This window comes from Sarcophilus harrisii, chromosome 5 (genome assembly GCF_902635505.1).
Source record: "Sarcophilus harrisii chromosome 5, mSarHar1.11, whole genome shotgun sequence".
NCBI classification, from domain to species: Eukaryota; Metazoa; Chordata; class Mammalia; order Dasyuromorphia; family Dasyuridae; genus Sarcophilus; species Sarcophilus harrisii.
In genome coordinates this window covers 253,902,987-253,923,834 of record NC_045430.1, presented here as the reverse complement: position 1 = coordinate 253,923,834, position 20,848 = coordinate 253,902,987, and the positions used below count along the sequence as shown (strand labels likewise).

The window sequence follows — 20,848 nt, the reverse complement described above, 5'->3', positions numbered from 1 at the left end:
AAGCAGCGCCAGCCCCTGCAGCGGCCGGATGCTCCTCCTCTGAAAGGGGGATCTCCTTCCTCTCAGGGGCTCTGCTGCCCCGAGCCCTGTGGTATTATTCCCTGACGGTCCCCAGGTCAGCAAGCCCACATTAAGGCCTGCTGTGCTCTGGGGTCGGGTCATAACAAAAGCCCCCGGTCCCCTGGAGCTTTCCTTCTCCTAATAGCATCCTTTAAAGGCTAGTCTGTATGATCAGTCTCATTGATGTCATGGAGAAACTAAAATTACATGAGTTTTCTCTTTTAAAAGCCTCTTGTTGATGTCTCTTATTTTTGATATCATAATTTTTCCCTTCCTATCGAACCCTCTCTTGTAAGAGGAAAAAAAAAAGGTAGCATATCAATGAGCATTTATTAGGCACTTTCTGTATGTCGACTTTGGGCTAGACAAGGAAAAAAGCAATCCTTCCTCAAGGTGCTTATGGGCTGTCGGCTGGAAAAGTGCTTCTCACAGTACCTGGCACATAGTAAGTGCTATACGAACACTTAGTCCCTCCCCTTCCCTAACCTCCCCCCCCCCACCCCAATCTTTTTCAGAGTAGCTCCTGGCTGCGCTAACCTTCCTCCCATTTTTGCGCCCATTTGGGAGACTTTACTTATATGTCACTTAAATATATTGAAGCATATTTAGCCCCATGATGAGCCCTGCCGATGTCCTTATAAGCTCCTGACACTGTCACTGACTGTCTCAGCTCTCCCCCTCAGTTTTAGGACATCTGCGGATTAGCTGGATGTGACATTCATGCTCTCACTTAGGTCATCCATTAAATGTTAAACAGCACAGATTGGACACGGATTGGGGCACTCCATGGGAGACCCCCTGCCACGGCGACTTCGAACTGGGGACCTCTAGTTGGAATGCTCTCCATCACCTACTGGCAAGGGGGCGGAGCAGTGTTCTGAATCCTAGATCCCTGTTAGTTTGCTCTTGAAACATTAAGAATGGATAGGGGAGGAAATAAACATTTATGTAGCACCTACTATGTGCCATCATCTTATAAACATTATTTCATTAAATAAATATTTAAATTTACTTAAACCTTAAAATTTAAATTCATCATATATTTAAATTTAACTTTATTCAAATTTTAAATTTAAATGTTATTTTAAATTATATTCATATAAATAAGTAAAATATTCTAAATAAATAGCAATATTATTTCACAACATCTCTATGATGTTGTGTATGACATCATTACAACTGAGGAAAGTGAGGCAGGGCAAGGTTGAATGACTTTTTCTGAGATCACAAACAGCTGGTAAGCATCTGAGGCCTCCTGAATCTAGGTCTGGCACCTATCCGCTGATCCAGGTAGCTGACTCAGTCTCCTTAATGACTAAAGAAGGGAGAATAGAAGAACAAATGAGGCAGGATTTTAAACCAAGGGGATTCATTATAATGCCTTCATATAGTGAACACAGAGAAGAGAATTCTTTTTTTAATTCTTTTTAAAATTTTTTATCATTAAAATGCTTTTTATTTTCAAAATATATACATGGATAATTTTCAACATTCATCCTTTCCAAACCTTGTGTTCCAAATGTTTTCTCTCCTTCCCTTCCCCTGATTCCCTCCCTTAGATATCAAGTAATCCAATATATGTTAATTCTTCTATACATATTTCCACAATTATGCTGCACAAGAAAAATCAGATCAAAAAAGAAAAACGTAAGAAAACAAAATGTAAGCAAACAACAAAAAAAGGAAACTAAAACCCTTGTATCAAATTTGCATAGGCAAATGAAACCAATCTCACTGACCTTGTCCAAAAATTTCATTCTGCATTCGAGTCCATCACTTCTCTATCAGGAGATGGGGAGCAAGTTTTGCCTCCCGTCCTCTGAAATTGTGGTTGGTCACTGCACTGATCAGAGCTCTTCAGTGTTTCCAAGCAGTTTCAAAGTCTCAGAAATGACATTACTGAATAAATTATTCTCTTGGTTCTGCTCATTTTATTCTGTATCAGTTCAAATAGGTCATCCCAGATTTCTCTGGAGAAAAAAAAAAACTTAAAAAACAACAGCTTAATATTATTCTATCACATTCATATTCCTCACTTTGTTCAGCTAGTGGATGGATAGCTCTTTAATTTCCAGTTTTTTGTTTCTCTGAATATTTGTGCCCAAGAGGTCCTTTTTCATGTTTCTTTGATTTCTTTGGGGCATAGACCTAATAATGGTATCACTGGGTTTAAGGAACAGAGGCACAAAATCCCAGATTACTTTCTGGAATGGCCTCATTGGTCCACGACTGAACCAGTAAAAAGTGGCTTAAGATACTTGCTTTCCCACTGCCTCTCCCACATCTATCATCTTCCCCCCCTTTTTAAAAAAATATCAACTTTGCTACTCTAATAAGCTGGTGTTCTGTGCCTCTTGCCATCCATAAATGCCTTCTCTTCTTCTCTCCTTCCCATTAGGAAGAAGGCACTTTGCAGACCTTTAAGGCATGCTACAGATAGGATATATAGTCGTTAATATTATTGGGATTTCCTAGTTTTGCTTTCTGAGCATGCGATAAATGGGTCTGTGTTGTCCTCAGCTATGAATATTTCTCTCATTCCGGGACCAATGGGACCTGATGGAGGTAGTTTTTTAAATCAACTCATATGACCTGAAAAAGGGCAAAAATAGAAACTGTCTTGTGACCCTGGACCAAGGCAGTTTCCTCATCTGAAAAATGAGCCAGAGAAGGAAATGGCAAACCATTCCGGTGATTTTGCCCAGAAAACCCCACGAAGATTCATTCAACTGAAGTAACTGGAGGAGAACACTGAAAAGACAGTTGTTGAGTGCTGGTGTGGGGGATGTAGAAGCTCTGACCTTATTCCGTGTGTCTCTGAGCAAGTCCCTTTTCTAAGTTCTCGATTTTCTCCGTGATAGGAGGGGAATGTTGAGATGCGTCTCCAAAGTCCCTTCTGCAATCTGAGCCTGTGAGCCTCTGAACTTTTCCCTGGAGTCGCTTAGGGAGCACGAAGGGCACTCTTGGTTACAGCTCACTTTCACGTTCTTACTTTTTTGTACCATTAGTAAAAGAGACACTTCAGCATCTGAGCTTGTTGCGACACGTCCAGTGACAGATACGGCATAAATGCATCCTGTAAATGGCTCCTGGGGGTCAGACGTCCCTCATCCCCTTAATACTTCCCCGGGAGACATTTTTGCAAATATGGAATGAAGTTATCGCCAGAAAGTTTCCAAAGTGCCATATTGATTTTGAAGCTTTTTCATGAGATGGAACATGTCTTGGAGTGCTAATTATGCATTGCAAATTAATACATGTTGCCACTGACGGGTTCACAACACAGGTTGAACTGCCCCATCTGTGTCTTTGAAAGGTGTGGATATTCACCTCTCAGCAATGATCACTCTGCTTGATTTGTCCTCAATCCAGCAGAGATAATGAATGTATGAACTTGGGCTCGCTTTGTCGTGTAAGGGTGGGTGTGTGTGGGGGGGGGGGAGGGGGCAGAGAGAGGGAAAGGCAGAGATGGACTCTGATCTTGTCAGTACATTGACGGTGCCCACTTTTTCTTCCTTAGATATGGGGAGCTTGCTCTTTTGGGGGCTGAGATGAGATTGGATGCACCATGATTCATTGACCAGTTAAGCAATGTGCATTTATTAAGCACCTACTATGTGCCAGACACTGTGCTGGGTTCTGGGCTTACAGAGACAAAATTTACCTTCTCATTAGGATGTACGTATTAATAGTCAAGTAAATATAGGATATGTACAAATAAAAGTAGCCTTTTTTTTTTTTTTTTTTTTTTTTTTTTTGGAGCAGGGGAGGAGGGACAGTATCCTTGGTTAGTCATTACATTTCTCTACGGCTTAGATCGGCCTCACTTAAATCTAATTTACAGACAAGTCAAGATATCACCTGGGATGTCATCGATCTCTTCAAAAGTGAAGGTTGAACAACAATTCTGTGAGGGGAGATATCTTTCAACTCTCTGCTCCCGCTTAATCCTTCATGTTCCTCCAGCTGCAATCATTTGTCAGATCTTTTCAACTTTATTTGCACAACTCCTTTTGCCTCTGTCCCTTCTTGATAGTTCTATCCCCGCCCTCTCCAATTCAGGCCCTCCTGTCAGCCACAGTGGTTCAGTAGCTTCCTAATTGCTCTCCCTGCTTCCAGACATTTTCTCCAGTGTGCCTCCTCTACAGCTGGCAAGACTTTCTTCCTATACACGTGGGATGTCCTGCTATGCTCCCGCTCAAGAACCTTCCGTGGCTTCCTATTGCCCAGGACACAACAGAAACCCCTTAGCCACCCAAACGCTTCGGAGAATGGGAGCCACCTGCACTTCACACTGTTGCCTGCGGTGACTGCCACCTTGAAGGGCTCTTACCCAGACTCGGTCTCCTCATGTACTTTCTTCCTTTGCCAGGTTGCGGTCAACTCCTGGACTATTTCCTGGCTCAGCTCCAGCTGTTCCTCCCTGGGAAGTTCTTATCAAATAAGATAGTTCTTTATAAATTGCTTTTCCATGTGTAAATGTTAGTTATTATTTACTTTTTCTCCTATTTGTTGATACACTTTCTCAAATTATTTAATGATGACTTCAATTTGCAGATTATATTGTGTCCCCCAAGCCAGAATATGAACTTTTAGCGGAATGTTGTTTCCTCCCGTGTTGGTGTTTCTTTTTCCAAAACTCAGCCAGATGATAAAAGTTCAGATCCTTTATTGTGTCCTTCAATATAGCCCGGTTAGCTCAGGCCTATCTCTCTGCTTGGTTCCGAGAGCTCTTGCAGCTTTGTCCTTGGCTTCTGCCTCTGCTTTCTTCAGCCTCCAGCCAGCACCAAGGTGGAAGATGCAATGAATCTCTCTTGCCTCGAAGATAGGGCTTATGGGCTTCCTCCCAGAGTGCTCCTCTCTGACTCCTAGGAATGTTCCCAAGAAAACTCTCTCCAGCTCTAAGAGTTTCCTGTATATATATGATCTCCCAAAGGTTAACTCCTCCTTCTGGAGAGAGAGGGATTCTGGGTTATCTCCCAGAGTGCTCTCTGGCCTTAAGGGAGGTGTGAATTTGGATATCTCATACTAAGCCTGAAATCTCCCAAACATGTGAACTCCAATGAGTACTTAAATATTTCTTGCTTCTATGAGCTCTCTAAAGGTGTGAACACAAGCATCATTTCTATCAGTTGTACTTAGTACCTTGTTTCAAGTTCTGGCCCAAAGTATCTCCTTCTAAGATCAAATCAATCATATTGAACCATGCTAACTTAGATAATTATTGTCTCTATCAACTCCAATGGCTTAACAGTTTGTAAAGATCCCAACACTCCCGGATCCGGAGTCGGGGCCTGGATTCCAGTTCTGCCCCCATGCTTACAACATGTGGTGCTGTGGGGCAACGCCGCTGGCCCAGAGGAAGCCCAAGGTCGCTTTCCGACTCTGGGACTGCTTTCTGGGCCAGTCACTTACTCTTTGGTCTCCCAGGGGGCCGCTAGGGGGTGCCGCAGGGCACTGGGCCTGGGCCACCTTGATAAGTTCGAATCCGGCCTCGGGCTCCTGAGTGAGCCCTTTCCCTTTGCCGGGACGGCCTCCAGCTCCAGGCCTCCAGTCTTAGACAGATGAAAAGCTGCAGGGGGCAGGGAGGCGGGGACCCAAGGGGAAGGTCGCCCACCAGCCAGGCCTGACGTCACTGGGGCATGGCGGCCTGGTTGTCTTGGCTCCGAGGGGGCGTTGAGAAGGGAGGGGGCAACAACGAACCCTCTCTCTATATTGTATGTGTGCACACACACGTATGTTATAGACGTACACATATATGACAAAAACGGGTGATTTGAAATATTACTAATTCCGTGACATAAATATACATTAACAAAGTGCCTAACAACAAAACTGGTGAAACAGAAAGTTTCATTATTTTTTTCCATCTTTAAAAACTTTATACTTCTAACCCAGATGTGAGAATTAATAATAGCCAATGTTTCTGTAGAGCTTATTTACTCCGGGCACGGTGCTAAGCGCTTTACAACTATTATTTTATTTGAGCCTCGGAACAGCCCTGGGAGGAAGAGGCTATAATTATTTCCATTTTACAGATGAAGGGGAGAGAGACACAGAGACAGAGAGAGAGTCAGAGAGATGAAAAAATTTAAAAGAATTTAAAAAAAAAAAAAAAAGGAAATCAAGTTGTTTCTGGGTGATGTAATCCTTCAGCTGGGGTAAACAGTTTTGAAATGATGATTGATTGGCTGGCGTAGTCTGCAAGCATTTTTTAGGCGCCTGCTGTATACTAGACACTGCTAGTAGGAGCTGGGGAAAGAGTATGACCTGCTTCTCAAACCTTATTGTGGGGCAGGTGCCGGGAGGACAGCACCAGAGGTTTTCCTTCTATTTAGAGCTGTTTTCCTGTGGCTTCCCCTGCCAGTCTCCCTCGTGCCTGAAAGTGGGGCTTTTGTGCAGTAAAATCCCATTCACCTTTATTCCCCATTTGGCACTTGGACAGCGGCCGAGTTAAAGTCTGTACCTGTGGGTTTGCCAGAGAAATTAATATAATACTGTGGGGTCCATATAAGGAGAATAGGAATCTTCCTTGGGAGAAGAGATCACTTCCAAGCATATCCTGAGAATCATTGCTATGCTAATCACTATGCTAATCAGTCTTATCTCTTTATTAAAGAAAGACCTCAAAGACCTCCGCTTCTTTTTCCCCTATTTTGATTCTCTTTATAATAATCACCATCGCCATTTATATATATATATATGTGTGTGTGTGTGATTTATATAATGCTTTAAGATTTCCAGAGAGCACATTTTACATAGATTATCTAATTTACAAAGTACTTTACATAGATTAGCTCATTGAATCTAAATTTATTATGATTTATATACTTGAAACTAATCAAAACTACATCTTTTTGAAAATGCCTGATCTAGATTTCTTAATGTTATAACCCAGTCTTCCCTCTCTTAGTCTGAATTAGTGAAATCTTCCCTGGAGAACAGCAGCCGGTCTAGACCCATTTGAAAGCCCCCATCTTGGCTCAGAATTTCAGAAGTTGACCCCGAGGCAAAGATAAAAGACCCCCCCAAAAAAAAAAACCAGATTGTAGGCATTGGCTATAGAGTATTTTTTTCCAGATGAATAATTCAAAATTTGGTAGAGATTTAAAAGAATCCTCTCCCTGCTCCTCCATATTTATGGGGAGGGGGGGAGTCCAACAACTTTCCCCAGTCATTGCTATCTCTCAGAACTGTTTCCCTGAGTTCTCTCCAGGGTCCTTACAAAAAAAGAACACTACAACGTTTCTTTCTTTTGCACATTGTAATGACAACCATCTCTAACCATGCAGTTGGGCTCATTGTGATTTTTCGGTCGTGGCTGCTGCGGGTGGTTGCTTTAGGGGGCAGGGATAGCTCGGAGAATTTGGGAATTGAGGACTGGAAGGGAGAGTACTGTCCCCATCGTCTAACTGAGCACCACTTTGTTCTGATGCATTTTATTAATGTTTTGGAACCATATGTAAATTGAGGAATGAGGAGAAAATCACACAGTCTGGATGTTCAGCAGCCGTGGGTGTGAAGAAAAACATCTGTTCCTAGTTAAAGTTCTCTTAACCTGCCTCTTTGGCTCAGCTATTTCTCACTAGGGTGTCAAGGTCTAAGTCCCATGAATGTGGCAAAGCTATTTTTTGGGAGGAAGGGGGGCTACACTGATGGGGACCTTGGATAAATTCTGGGCTCCAGGTTCAAGGCCCGTATCTCAGTCTTGGTGAGGATTTAAGCTTTAATAGGTATATATGTATATGATATGTAATTATATATGAATATGTATTATCTATTTAATATATATATATATATATATATATATATATATATATATACATGTGTCTGTATATAAAAATGTGTGTGTGTGAGTTTGCACGTAAGTAAGTGACTCAATGCTTAGAACACCTGGCCTGGAATTAGGAAAACCTGAGTTCAAGCACACTCAGACATTCATTAGCTGTGTGATTCTGGACAAGTCACTTTACCTCGGTTTGTCTTAATACATTGGAGGAAGAAATGGCAAATCCAGTCTAATCTGTTTGCCAAGAAAACCCCATGGACTGAGTGATCTATGGGGGTCACAAAAAGTCAAATATGACTGAATGAATAAACAGTAACAACAATAGAGAGCTATTAAATATAAATAATATATAATTACATAGTAATTATATATTATGTGGCTATTAGATATAAATAATATATAATTATATAGCCATTCTATATTATATGGCTATCATATATAAATAATATATAATTATATAGCCCTTAATATATTATATGGCTGTTATATATAAATAATATATAATTACATAGCCATTCTATATTATATGGCTATTATACATAAATAATATATATTTATATAACCTTTTCATATAAATTATATATATCCCTGCTATAGCTATTAAATAGAACTATATGTATAAATATAAACATATGTTTAGGCATATACTTTTACATATATATGTACACACATGTATATTTGCACACATGGGCATGCACTCACATGTTTTCCCCCATTGAAATGAATGCTCTTTGTAAGTTGGGATAGTTTCATTCCTTGCACTTGTGCCCCCAGCCAGTGCTGGCACACAGTAGGCACTTTATAAATACTTCTAAAAAAAGGAATGATTGATTGAGGCTGACTGCTGCTTTAGCTGCCCAACGCAAGGCTGATCAGACCCTCTCCCAGCCTTTGCGTTCTCAGATGGAAACACAAGTGAGCAGACATGCATTTTAGGGGTTCTTGAGCTTGCTAAAATTAGATGGAAAACAAAAGACAGAATTTTCCTGAATTTAGAAAATTTTTGAGTAGGAAGGGATCCTTAAAGCTATCCCGGGTGACCTCCCGGGTTTTTTAGCAGGGTTCTTCTCTGGATTCACTGTGCTTAGAAGAGAACAGTGGCCCCAGAACCAGCTCCAGAATTGCCACGTATGGGAGACCACTCTCAGTAGATGGCTGCAGCTTCTGCTGAAATGTTGCGGAATTTGAGAGTGGGCGGTCTGGCCTCTGAATGGCAGGAGACCTCCCTGTTTCCGAGCCACCGACGGCTCATCTTGCTTGATGGGAAGGGGGAGCCCGCCATTCTTGGAGGCAACTCCTTCGGCCTTGGACCACCTTCCTCGGAAGTTCCCTTTATTTCTAGCCTGAATTTGCCTCTTCGTAACCAGTCCTGGAAACACGCTGCTTTATGGAGCAACTCCTTCCATTTATGAAGGGCAGTGATTGTTGGGAAAGTTCTCCTGACGTCCACTCAGGGGTCCTCCCTCTGCCTGTTATGAGATACTGAGTGGGGATACTTTTTGTCTTGGGCGTTTCCATACCTGAAGGCAGCTCCCATGTTCGCTCCTTCTTCTCCCAAGGATTCCCCAAGTGGATCTTCCAGTTCCTTCACTGTTCCATTTAAGGCATACTTTTCCCACACTGGTGTCCCCTCTTGAAGATGATTTGTTGACTTTGCTCCCAATATGTGTTGCCTCCTGCTCCCCAATTATATGATTCCAGTTCTCGTGTGACCAATGCAGAGCTCAATGGAACTCTTACCTCTTTCCAGCTTTTTAAGAAATAATACTTAAGCAAAAAGTATTCATTAAACTCCTGGTGAATCCTATACTTTGGTTAATGCAGCTTCATAACACATTAACACTGATTTTTCAATCATTTTAATCAAGTGTGTCATAATTAGGGCTCATATTGGATGTTTAGTTAACCCCTCCTCTCCAGATTTTTTCATATAAACTATTTTTAATCTAGATCTCTCATTTCAAATAAATATAGTATTTGTAAAGCACTTAACACATGATAAGTACTTAATAAATGCTTGTTCCTTCCCCCTCTCCTCTCTCCCAGTCTCATATTTTTGCTATTGGTTTTTTGAATTTAAATGAAGGACTCTCCATACTCTTAAATGATTTTGGCTCCTCATTTTAGCCTGTTGAGAACCGTTTTAATGCAAATACTGTCATCCAGTGTCCTGCTAGCTCCACGAGCTTTATTTTATCTCTAAGCATGGTGAGACATCTTTATGAAACTTCCTGTCTTCCCTAAGTTTATCTCTGTGGTTGATCAAAATACTATACAGGAAAGAATTTTTTTAAATGGAGTTTGGGAACACGTCCCTGGAGATCGCCCTCTCGGTTACGTCCAAGCTGTTGTTCTTTGGGAACAGTTGTTTGACCAGCCACAAAAATCTGCCCAGCTGCAGAATCATCCAGCTTCCTTTTTTTATTTTGTGCAAAGGGTCGCTATATGTAATATGAGTGACTTTGTCAAAAGGTTTGCCAAAATCATTGGATTTTTTTGTTTTATATTTCCTTTTGTGAGATACACATATATACATATATGTGTAAAATGCACTTGTATTTACATATAGAAATATGTAAATGTGTGTATTTACAGAGTGTATAGTTGAAAAGAAAAACATACATAGATATGCTTGTTTGTATGCATGGACACACATACACACACACGAAAATCAAAACATATACCATATGCATGTGTTTGTATGCGTGCATATAAAACATACATATCTGCATATGTATTTATGTGATGTGTGCATACATCTGTGCATAAACATAGTATATATATAAATATTTGTGTTATACATGTTTCTATACATGTGGTACATACATACATATACACTGGTGGTATATGATGTATGTTTTGATTTTTGGTTGCTTTTGATAATACTATTACTTCTCAGTAAAGCCATCCCCCCCATAGTTGTAACAGCTATGTTAAAAAAGTTAAACAAAAAATTAAACACATTGTCTGCAGCATATGCCATACTACACATCCATGGTCCACCACCAGCTAAAGAGACAAAAAAAATGTTTCATCCTCACGTCTTATTTTTAATATTTTTTAGTGTTTTTATTAATGAGATAAATGTTAGCGTTCTCTCTCTCTCCTTTCCTTCCTCCCTCCCCATATATTCTTGATTATCTGTATTCACCTGTGGTACTAATTGATTGTGCCCATAGAAATCTCCTACTGGAAGCTTCGCAAGGACCAAGTAAAAGCTTGGCATCCCTTCTGCCTTTGTTTCCCTTTTTGTTCTCTCCTAGCTGGCTTGAGTCTTAGGTAGTTGTCCGTGGGATCCTGAGCAGAAACAGGAGGTCGTGCCAAGTGGACACTGAAGAGGGCCGGCCATCTGCCGTCTAGATGCCTCGGGCCTTGTTGGCTGAGGAAAGGGGCGGCGCTCAGGCTGGGGTCCCAGCTGTCCCTGGGGCTCGGCCCCCGATCACAGAGGTCCCTGCTTGGGTTGATCCCATGCCTGCGATGAGCTTGCGCTTCACCTCAGGGCCTTTAGGTGGGTGGTCATTCGTCCTTCGTTCTTCAAGGCGACCCTGGTGTTGGGGAGGGGGACGTGCAGGTGAGGGAGGGCCGGGCAGTGACCTGCCTCACCTTCCCCTTTGGGCCAGAGACAGACCTGGACGCCCGAAGATGGCCCTCATTTAGCCTTTCTAAATGAAACCTTTCCCCTAAATCACCTTGTGTCAGTGTGATCTGTGCTCATTGTTCCCCAGCTATTCTGTCACCTCTCTTTATATTTCTGGGCCATAGCCCAGTGCCCGGCACATAGTAGGTGCTTAATAATTGCTGGCTGATTGGTTGGTTAAGGATCCTATGGCTTCAGATGGCATTGGGCATCTTGAATGAAGAAAGGATACAGAAAAGGCCACGTGATTGCCTCCCAGGTGCAAGAACCCCAAGGTTCTGATTCTGGTGAGAGGGCTGTGGTGGTATGCTTTCTGGGAGCTCCTGGGCAGTACCGTAGGGGGGTGAGCTTTCGGAGATGTCAGTAGTGTTGCTCTCACTGGCATGAACACTACCAGGGACAACAGGACCTTGTCACCGTCCCCAGTTTGAACACTCTCCATCTGCCAAGTGACTCAGTATAATCTGTGTGCGTCAAGTGTCCTGGGAGAGTGTAAGCTTCCCTAGGGTAGGGACTGTCTCATACCTTTGTCTTTGTCATCTCCACTGTTCTAGCCCCTCCAGAAGCACGTAATAAAGATTTTATTGAATTGAGTTGGGTTTAGCCAGTTAATATGGCAGTGGACATATTAATATGTAAGTTATTACATATATTATGACTTATAGTCCATCTCGATGAGGAAAGTGGAGAGACTGAAATAATTCAGAAAAGCTAAATTACTAGAGGTGATAAATTACTAGTTTCTCTCTCTATTTCTTTGTGTGTGTCTCTGTTTCTCTGTCTCTATCCCTCTCTCCTTTCTTCCCTCCCTCCCTTTTTTTCTTTTTCTTCTTTTCTCCTTTTCTTCTTCTTGTCCTTTTCTTCTTGTTGTTCTTTTCTTCTTATTCCTCCCTCTTCTCTTCTTCTTATTATTCATCATCATTTTTTCTTCTTCCTCTTCTTTTCTTCTCTCCTTCTCCTCTTCTTTTTTCTTCTCTATTTTTTCTTTTCCTTTCTTTTCTTCTTTTTCTCCTCTTCCTCCTCCTCTTCCTTCTTCTTCTCCTTTATCTCTACTTACTTCCCTCCCTCCCTTCCTCCCCATATATTCTTCATTATCTGTCTATATTGACCTGACCTACAATTGATCATGCAGTTCTTCATCCCCATCAGAAATCTCTTATTCATTTGTAGAAGGGGAGAAAAGAGAGAAAAAGAAAGTTAAAGAGAAACAAAGAAAAAAGAAAAAAAGAGAAAGAAGAAAGGGAGAAAGAGAAGAGAAAGGAAAGGAAAGAAGAAAGAGGAAGGGAAGGGGGGAGGGAGGAAGGAAGGAAAGAAGGAAGAAAAGAAAGAGGGAGGGAGGAGAAGAAAAAAAGATAGGATAGAAGAAAGAAGGAAGGAAAGGAAAGGAAAGAAAGAAAAGGAAAGGAAGAGGAAAAGGGGAAAGGAAGGAGAGAAGAAAAGAGTGAAGGTGAGAGCGGCACTGTCCTCGGGTCTGGGTGAGACCTGGAACATGCATCTGCTCCCTCCCGGGGCCCCTGCAGAACAGTTGTTCGAAGTCTGCCACATGTTTGGTTTCCAAGTGGAAGGACCGCGTGCCCAGGACTGGAAGTGGCTTCTGAGCCCTTGTGCCTTCTGAGCCTTCCTTTTCTGGAAAGAGCCGGCGAGCTGAGGTGCCCCAGAGATGGCAGGAGGGTTACATGTCTGTGATCAGATATTCACAGCTAAGGACCCCTGGGCTGGGCTGTGACCCCAAGCACGTGCTGTATCCGTTTACCTGCCCGCCTCCATCCTTACACTGGCCCCCAGACCTTTCAGGAAGGCCCGTGTGTGTGGGTCTGCTTGCTCTCTGTCCCTGGGTTCAGGGGTGAGGGAGGGGGCAGGAAGGTGCCGGAGAGAGCTGGGGAGGGGGCACTTGAACACAGGCGTATGATAAAAACAGCATTTATGCTTCTTTAAAGCTGTCAGACTCCTTCCTCTGTTTCCGTCTTTCTCCCTCTATAGAATGTTCTGCTCTCTGAGAGCGGGGTCCCCACGGGGCCTAGGGCATGGACAACGCTGGGAAAATACTTTGTGCGCCGTAGCAATGCTGGGTGGTCGGTCCTAAGGGTAGGGAGCGGGGCTGGCTCTGTGATGTCACCTGTTAATGGAGTCAATTCAGATCCGAACCTTTGAGTTATCTGGAACTAAGTGACCGGGGGCCTCATGCTACCGGAACCAGATTAGACTCTAATTGGGAAATGTGTGACAAAATAAGTAAAAATAGAATAAAACATTGATCGTGTGAATATGTGGTTTCTAAGTCAACGTGTGACTTGTAGAGATCCTTCCCCACGGTTAGTGATCCCCATTTCCTTTTGAGTTGAACACTTTGGGGCTAATTCAGAGGTATCTGAGGTGAGCTCAAACCCGAGCTGTTCTGGTTAGCTTTCTGCTGAGGTGAGTGCCACAGGCCTGCTTAGATCATTTCAAGGTGAGAAAACAGACCCTCAGAGAGCCCTGGGCCATCCACGGTGATTTGGAAGGGGCTGTGGAGGCCTTGAAGGCAAATTCCTTGATTTTACAGTTGGCTCCTATGGGTGCGGGCATTCTGTGCAGAGTGCTGTGAGCCTGGCAGTGCCCAGTGCTTCCTGCTCCCTTGTCTACTGAAGAGGGGCAGGGCAACATTCCTTTCACCTTCTTTGAGGCTTTTTTCCTCCTTCACACCTTGCTTCCTAGAGATTTAAACCATCAGCTTTCTTTTTTAATATCAAGACAGCCATTAAGCCACAACTGCGGTTTTATGGTGTTTCTAACAGACAAAAAAATTGGTAGAACAATAACGATAGCTCCGAGCTCCCACTTAGGAAAATCACTTAATTTTAAGTAAAGGTTTGGCTCTCTACCCTAATTGGGATTTATATTAATATCTATTGTCATTTCAGTTGTGTCTGACTCTATGACTCTATTTTGGAGTTTTGTAGGCAAAGATACAGTGATTTGCCATTTCCTTCTCTTTCTCCTTTGACAGATGAGCAAACAGGTTATGTGACTTACCCAGGGTCGCACACCCAGTGAGGTCCGAGCCTGGACTTGCACTCAGGAAGACGAGTCTTCCTGCATCACCCGCCACTTCTGCCTGGCACATAGTAGGCACTTAATGACTGCTTATTTCTTGACGTGGGATTTGAATCCTGGCCTTCCTAACGTCCAGATCCTGCCTCTACATGTGTCATGGCTGCCTTTGGAGTACATTCAGAACTGAGATACGGCTTTCTTAAAGTCCATCTGGGAAAGGGCCACATCCAAAATCATTGATTACTTTTTAATTTTAATAAGAATTGGTTACGTTCGTGAGTTCCTCACTGCCAACATTGCCTACTGGCCCAAGCAGAATCATCACAATGTATAGTGGTAGGAACTCGGTCGCTGACTGCTTTTAGACAACGTGTATTTATGCTCTGCTCCCCATCTAGATGGGAAGCTCAGGAAGGGGCTGCAGCCCCTCTGTCAGACCCTGCCTCTAGCCCCCGACCTCATTGCTCACACCCCATCCCTGACCTCCCCGAGAAGAGCTTATATCTCCTCACGTCACTTGCTTCAAGTCAAATGAAGTCCTTTTTATTAAGCTCCGCGCCAGATCCGTGAGAAGTGCTTAATACATACTTGTTCCCTTCCCCTGACTTTCCTCTGATGGCGGCTAAACCGGAAAGGTCATTAGAGGTCATTTTGTCTCCCCCCCCCCTCATTACAGACGACATAACGGAGTAATTCTGTGAGCATTCTACTTCATAGGGTCACATTTTGGAGTTTTTTACATTTTAGAGTTCCCCTTATCTTACAGAAAAGGAAACTGATAAAAAGCGGGGGACGTGATTTGGCTGTACCGCCCGTCTCCTGCATTCCACCATCGTGGGGCCGTTTTGAACCTGAAATCCGATGCTGATTTTATGTGTCTCCCTGTTTATGGCTGCTCGCTCCCCTTGACAGCCTTAAAGACATTTGGGAAAGGCACGCTAAATGTCAGCTCTCTGAGAACTTGAGTGCACCGGTCACGAGAGAGAAGCCGAGGAAGGTAATTGTCGGCCGTGTCCTTGGTGTCTGTCACAAATGGGCCCCAGAGAGGTCCGGACGTCTCCATTCTGCCCTCCCGGTCGACCTGGCCGGCTGGCTGTCCCTGCACTTCGGGGCTTGGTTTTTGTTTCCATTCATATTCCCCTTTTATGCCTTGGATGTTGCTGAGGGCCCTCCGTTCATTCAGGAAATATTTGTTGACTGACTAATTGATAGACTAATTAGAACAAACTTCCCTTGGGTTACTATCAGTTCATTTGTAGCTTCCATTTTCTTTTTTGTTCTGTTCTGCTGATGCTTTTTGTGAGTTTAATGATGTTCTCACTTTCTGATGACCAGATACGTGTGTGTCTGGTAAAATATAAATTAATAAATATGTAGATATATACATATATATTTAAATGAATACATATACATGTGTGTCTATGACAGAGTTATAGATATAAACATATGTATATATTATTTACATGTGTGCCTTTGGTTATCTATATAGGTCTCTATTAATCTCCATGGATGGCTAGAGCAATAGATACACAATTCTGCAGATTAGATATAAATCTTTATATGTATATATATCAACTGGAACATTGGCCCTATGGAACATAGGAGTCGGGTTATGTATGTGAACATCATTCTGTACTGAATCTACTGTTTCTTTCTAATGAAGAAAAGTCTGTATTCTCTCTCTCTCTCTCACATCTCCCCTACCTCTTTTAGAACACAAAAGCAACCCTTTGGAACAAACACACATAGTGGTCTGCCATTTTTTCTCTTGGCAGAAAGGATGCATGTTTTGGGTGTTAAGGTTAATTATTATTATTGCATTGTGCCAAATTCTGTTGACTGTTAGTGTCATTTTCTGGATTTTCGTTGAGGTCATTGTCTGTATTGTTGTCATGGTTTTGTTTACTTCATTTCAAACCAGCCTTCCCAGATTTTTCTGATTTCGTTGTGTTGTTGTTTCTTGTGTCATAATAATTGATGACCTTCGTGTACCACAGGATGCTTAGTCCTTCCCCAGGGGATCAGCACCCATTCCTTTGAAAAGGTTTTTTTTTCCTTTTGCTTCCACCGAAGGGCTGCTATAAATTTTTTTGTTGTTTACTAGGACTTTGTTCTGTCTTCATCATCTCGGAATAGACAAAGTTAGAGAGCAAGATAGATGGATCAGGAGTCTTTGCACCTCAGGGACTTTTCTAGCTGCAGAAAGTTCCTTCAGTGTGACTAATTCCTCAGTTTCTTAAGTGTGTTAGATCCTTATGGAGGATGGGGTCTGAGCCTCCAGGACATGAGGAGCCTATTAACTCTTGGAAAGGACCTTATCTTCCAACTGGTCAAGGCCCTTTTCCTTAGAAATGAAGAAACTTGGACTCAGAAGGACAAGTAATTTCCCATGACTCCACATCCTCGCTCTTTCCAACTGACCATAGATATCAATATAAATTCACATTAGGTTAAAGAGACAAACCTTTACTTAAAATTAAATAATTTTCCCAACTGGGGGCTCTGAGCTATCATGTTCCAGTCCTGCCGCTCCCAAGTTAGCTGCATGCAGGTAGTGCTGTTTCTGGTTTCCTTCAGTGCTTGACCCAGCTAGAGTTCAGATGAAAACACAGAGACTTTTAAGGTTTTACACGCACACACGTGCACACACACACACACACACACACACACATACATAGAGAGAAAAAGAGAGAGACAGAGACAAAGACAGAGACAGACAGACAACAGGAGGTAAAACCAGAATTCAGAACCCATGTCCTCCATGCAGCATCTTGCAGCACCCTGCTGTACCTCGTTTGACCGCCTCCATTTTTTTGTGATCTCATCCCAGCGTGTTGTATTCTATCCTGTGCTGCAAATTGCAGCCCAGCTTTCCCCCAGAGTATGATGCAAGTGGATTTATTATCTAAGGACCTGGGATTAATTCCTGTGGGACCTATGGCCGAGTCATAAAGTCTTTGTGCCTCAGTTTCCTTCTTTAAAATGAGGAATTATTTGGCTAGGTGGCCAGTTCTGGGTCCATGACTCTGGGATTCTTAGCCATATCAGTAAATTCTCCACTGGAGTTCTCTTGGACCTATTAATTGGGACTAAGCCATTTCACGGCGCCTTCCTTGTTGGTCTAGGAGCTGACGTCAGATCTGTTCCCTAGAAAGTCCCCCATATCAAGCCAGAATCCGAGGAGGCAATGGATTTTGCTCTTCCTTTCCCATCACCTTGCTGAGAGAGACAATTTTATATTTTTTCTTAGGGAGGAAAAATAGTACTAACATGCAAATCTATGAATACACTTGGGTGTCCCAGGGTGTCCCGAGTCAGGGAAGGGTGTTCTGAGAAAAGTGTGCTGGCTGGGGCTGGGGGTGACACTGTGAGCTCAGCAGGCTTTGTGATAACTTGGAAGCACAAGATCCGTAGGATGGCATGGAGGCGGGTCTCAGGCTCTTCATGGAACTCAGAAATGTGGGGGTCCATGTGTTTCACTCTCCTTATGGTTCGTCCTATTCTTCCCCCAGTTCCTTTCCCTACCCCCCCCCCCACTGCAATAACAATTGTTTAAAAGGAAATACTTTAAGGTTATAAAATACCACCTGGTAGTTGGTATATGTTTATATAGACATACTGTGTTTATATAGTGACTTGATTGGCAGGAAGCAAATGACTTGTTTAAAAATAAAGTAGGGGAGGAGGGACAAAAATAAAACTTCTCCAGAAACCAACTTCCTCTCTCAAAATGCACATTGTGTTTATACCAATTTTGACTTTTGGAGCCGTCGACCACCCTCCTACAGATGATAAACAGAGGGGAGGGTTTGTTCCATTTCTCTGTAACTTTACTCTCTATACTTTCGTCCCCCCCCCCAAGATTTTCTTTCTGCTTCCTATAAGACAAGACAATGATTGAAAATGAAACCTTCTGACATAATGAAGTGGGGGGACTCCTGGAGATTTGAGGGTGAGGGAGAAAGCAGGCTCAGGGGCTGCTCATTGAAAAGACCAATTAGCCAGCTTGAAAATCTTCCAGTGAAAGACTGGATTCAGTTATCAAGATAATTGATAATCAACCCATATAGTGCCCCAGATTCATCCCCTAAAATTTCTTTTTTCCTGCTCTTGCTCCCACATGATGATTTATTCTCATTTTCGGTTTATTTCCCAGATTCAAGATGCAGCAAGTCGGGGCCTGGAATTTGTCGGCGTGGTCCCCCAGTACCGTTGCCCTGGAAACTCTGCAGGGAGCAGCCCGCTGACCCCCACTGCCAACGGGGATGGGAAGAACACATCGGACCATTCTGAAGACCTCTCGTCCTTGGATAGGGAGACGGTGGGGTCTCGGGGTGATGCAGAGCTCCAGGAACAGGGAAACAGTGACGGACCGGCTGCTGAGCAGCTCACCCCATCCTCCCCAGGGGAAAATGGAACCGATTCACCAGGGAAGGTCGACGGATCGACAATCACAGCCGATGGACGGGAAGGTCCAGACCCGCTGGCTGGAAGTGAGTTGGTCACTGTGGGGCTGGGTGTAAGGGACACAGGAATTTTTCCAACAACATCCATGGCATCCTAAGGAAAAGCGGGGGAGGAAGTGATTTGGGAGTGGGGGGAAAGTACAGCTTGAAGCTCTTTAGAGCCTCCACGTTAAGCATTCAGGTGACTCCCCTATCCTGGCAAAACATCCTGAAGTAGAGTTAAGTCGATCGCCCTGTCACATGTTAGGTTACTCTGTGTGTGGTGCAGGAAGCGCATCCTGACAGAATGTGCCCGGCACTTGCCATGGTGAGTGGATTGGAGATGTTTGCTCAAAGCCAGACATAAAGAAAACCCCATCTGGTGCAGGAAAAGAGACGATATGACGGCTTCTAGGATGCAATCCCATTAACCCAAGTTCCCATCTTGCACTCGTTTGCCCAGCGGAGAAACTGCCTTGTGTGTGTATGCTGCCGGCCAAACTTGGGAGTCATTTTGCAGCTCTGTGTAGTTCATAAATCCCCATCCTTTGCACTGAGAATTTAAGGAAGCATCCTATTTATTATCAGAATTTAATGTATCCTCTGATATGTTATTGCTTGTATAATTCTAGCCAAGCCATCTTTTACACGTTTCAGGAAATTCTGTGCTTTTGTGGTGGTGGTGTTCAGCCAGGTCTGACTTTTCATGACTCTATTTGGGGTTTTCTTGGCAGAAATACTGGGGTGTTTGGCCATGTCCTTCTCAAGCTCATCTGATAGATACTGAGGCAAACAGGGTTAAGTGACTGCAGGGGGCCACACAGGTACTAAGTATCTCTATAGGGTTTCACCACGTCCTGTTTATTAGGAATAATAGCAAATATTTGCATAGTACCTGGATCTGCAAATTCCACATGCTGTCTCATTTGTTGTTGTCACAGTAGCCCTTTAAGAGAGGCACTATTATTATACTCAATTCTACAGCTGAGGAAACTGAGGCTGAGAGAGATGCAGTGCCTTGCTCAGTTTTACTCCTCTAGGAAGTAATTACCAGAAGTGAGATTTGAACCTGGGTCCTTCTTATTCCTATATAAATGCTCATTTGTGGAATATCATGGTAATGCAATAGAAAGAAAAATGGATTTGGAGACAGGCAATCAGTAAATATTTATTAAGGGCTGACTGTGTGCCAGGCACTGTGCCGAGGGCTTGGGATCCCAGAAAAAGGCAAAAAATAGACCCCGTTCTCAAGGAGCTCACACTCTAACAGACAGAGAACTCACGTTCAAATTCTAGACCTTATGATGTGACCCTGGCTAAATCACTGAACTTAACCTAAGTATCTTCCTCTTAAAATTAGGAGGTGTCCCCCAGCTCCAGCATGCTCTTTCTAGCTGAGTCTGTTTTAAATCCCTCTTGACTCACAGTTCCTGATTGAGCTTTGCCCAACTTTGGTTCACAGCAGCATCCCTTCCACATATTGACTGCATCCATAATGTGCCAAAGTATCTCAGCGTTATTGTGAGTAGCAAGTGCAAGGGCAGGGAGCCAAGACTGAGTGTGGGGAGCCTTGGATCTCCTGGGGGGGGGAACCTAGAAGAAATCACAGCGTTCTTATTGATGTTTGGGTCACGGAACCCTTGGGAAGGCTCCTGACCACCATGCAGCATGCCCTTCCCAGAAGGATGTTTTTAGATAAATGAGATCCGCTCAGGCAAAGACTCATTAGGATTGGAGGCAGAGGAGTCTCGAGTTAAAACTGTGCAACTTTGGGGAAAATCTCTTTATTGCTGAGGTGCTGAGTTTCTTCATCCATAAATGAGAGTTGGACTGGAATAGTCTCTGAGGTCCATTTGAGCTATATTGTTTTGTGAGAATGCTGAT

At 43.2% G+C, this 20,848-nt stretch overlaps 1 protein-coding gene across 4 annotated transcripts in view; it reads left to right on the top strand.

Annotated features, from left to right (window-relative positions):
* RFTN1 (raftlin, lipid raft linker 1) overlaps positions 1–20,848 on the top strand; it is a 174,326-nt gene that overhangs the window by 102,954 nt on the left and 50,524 nt on the right. For all 4 annotated transcript variants that reach the window (XM_031940306.1, XM_031940302.1, XM_031940304.1 and 1 more), the window contains exon 5: positions 18,676–19,012. In XM_031940306.1, the coding sequence (XP_031796166.1) occupies positions 18,676–19,012 (337 nt within the window). The remainder of the gene's footprint in view (positions 1–18,675; positions 19,013–20,848) is intronic.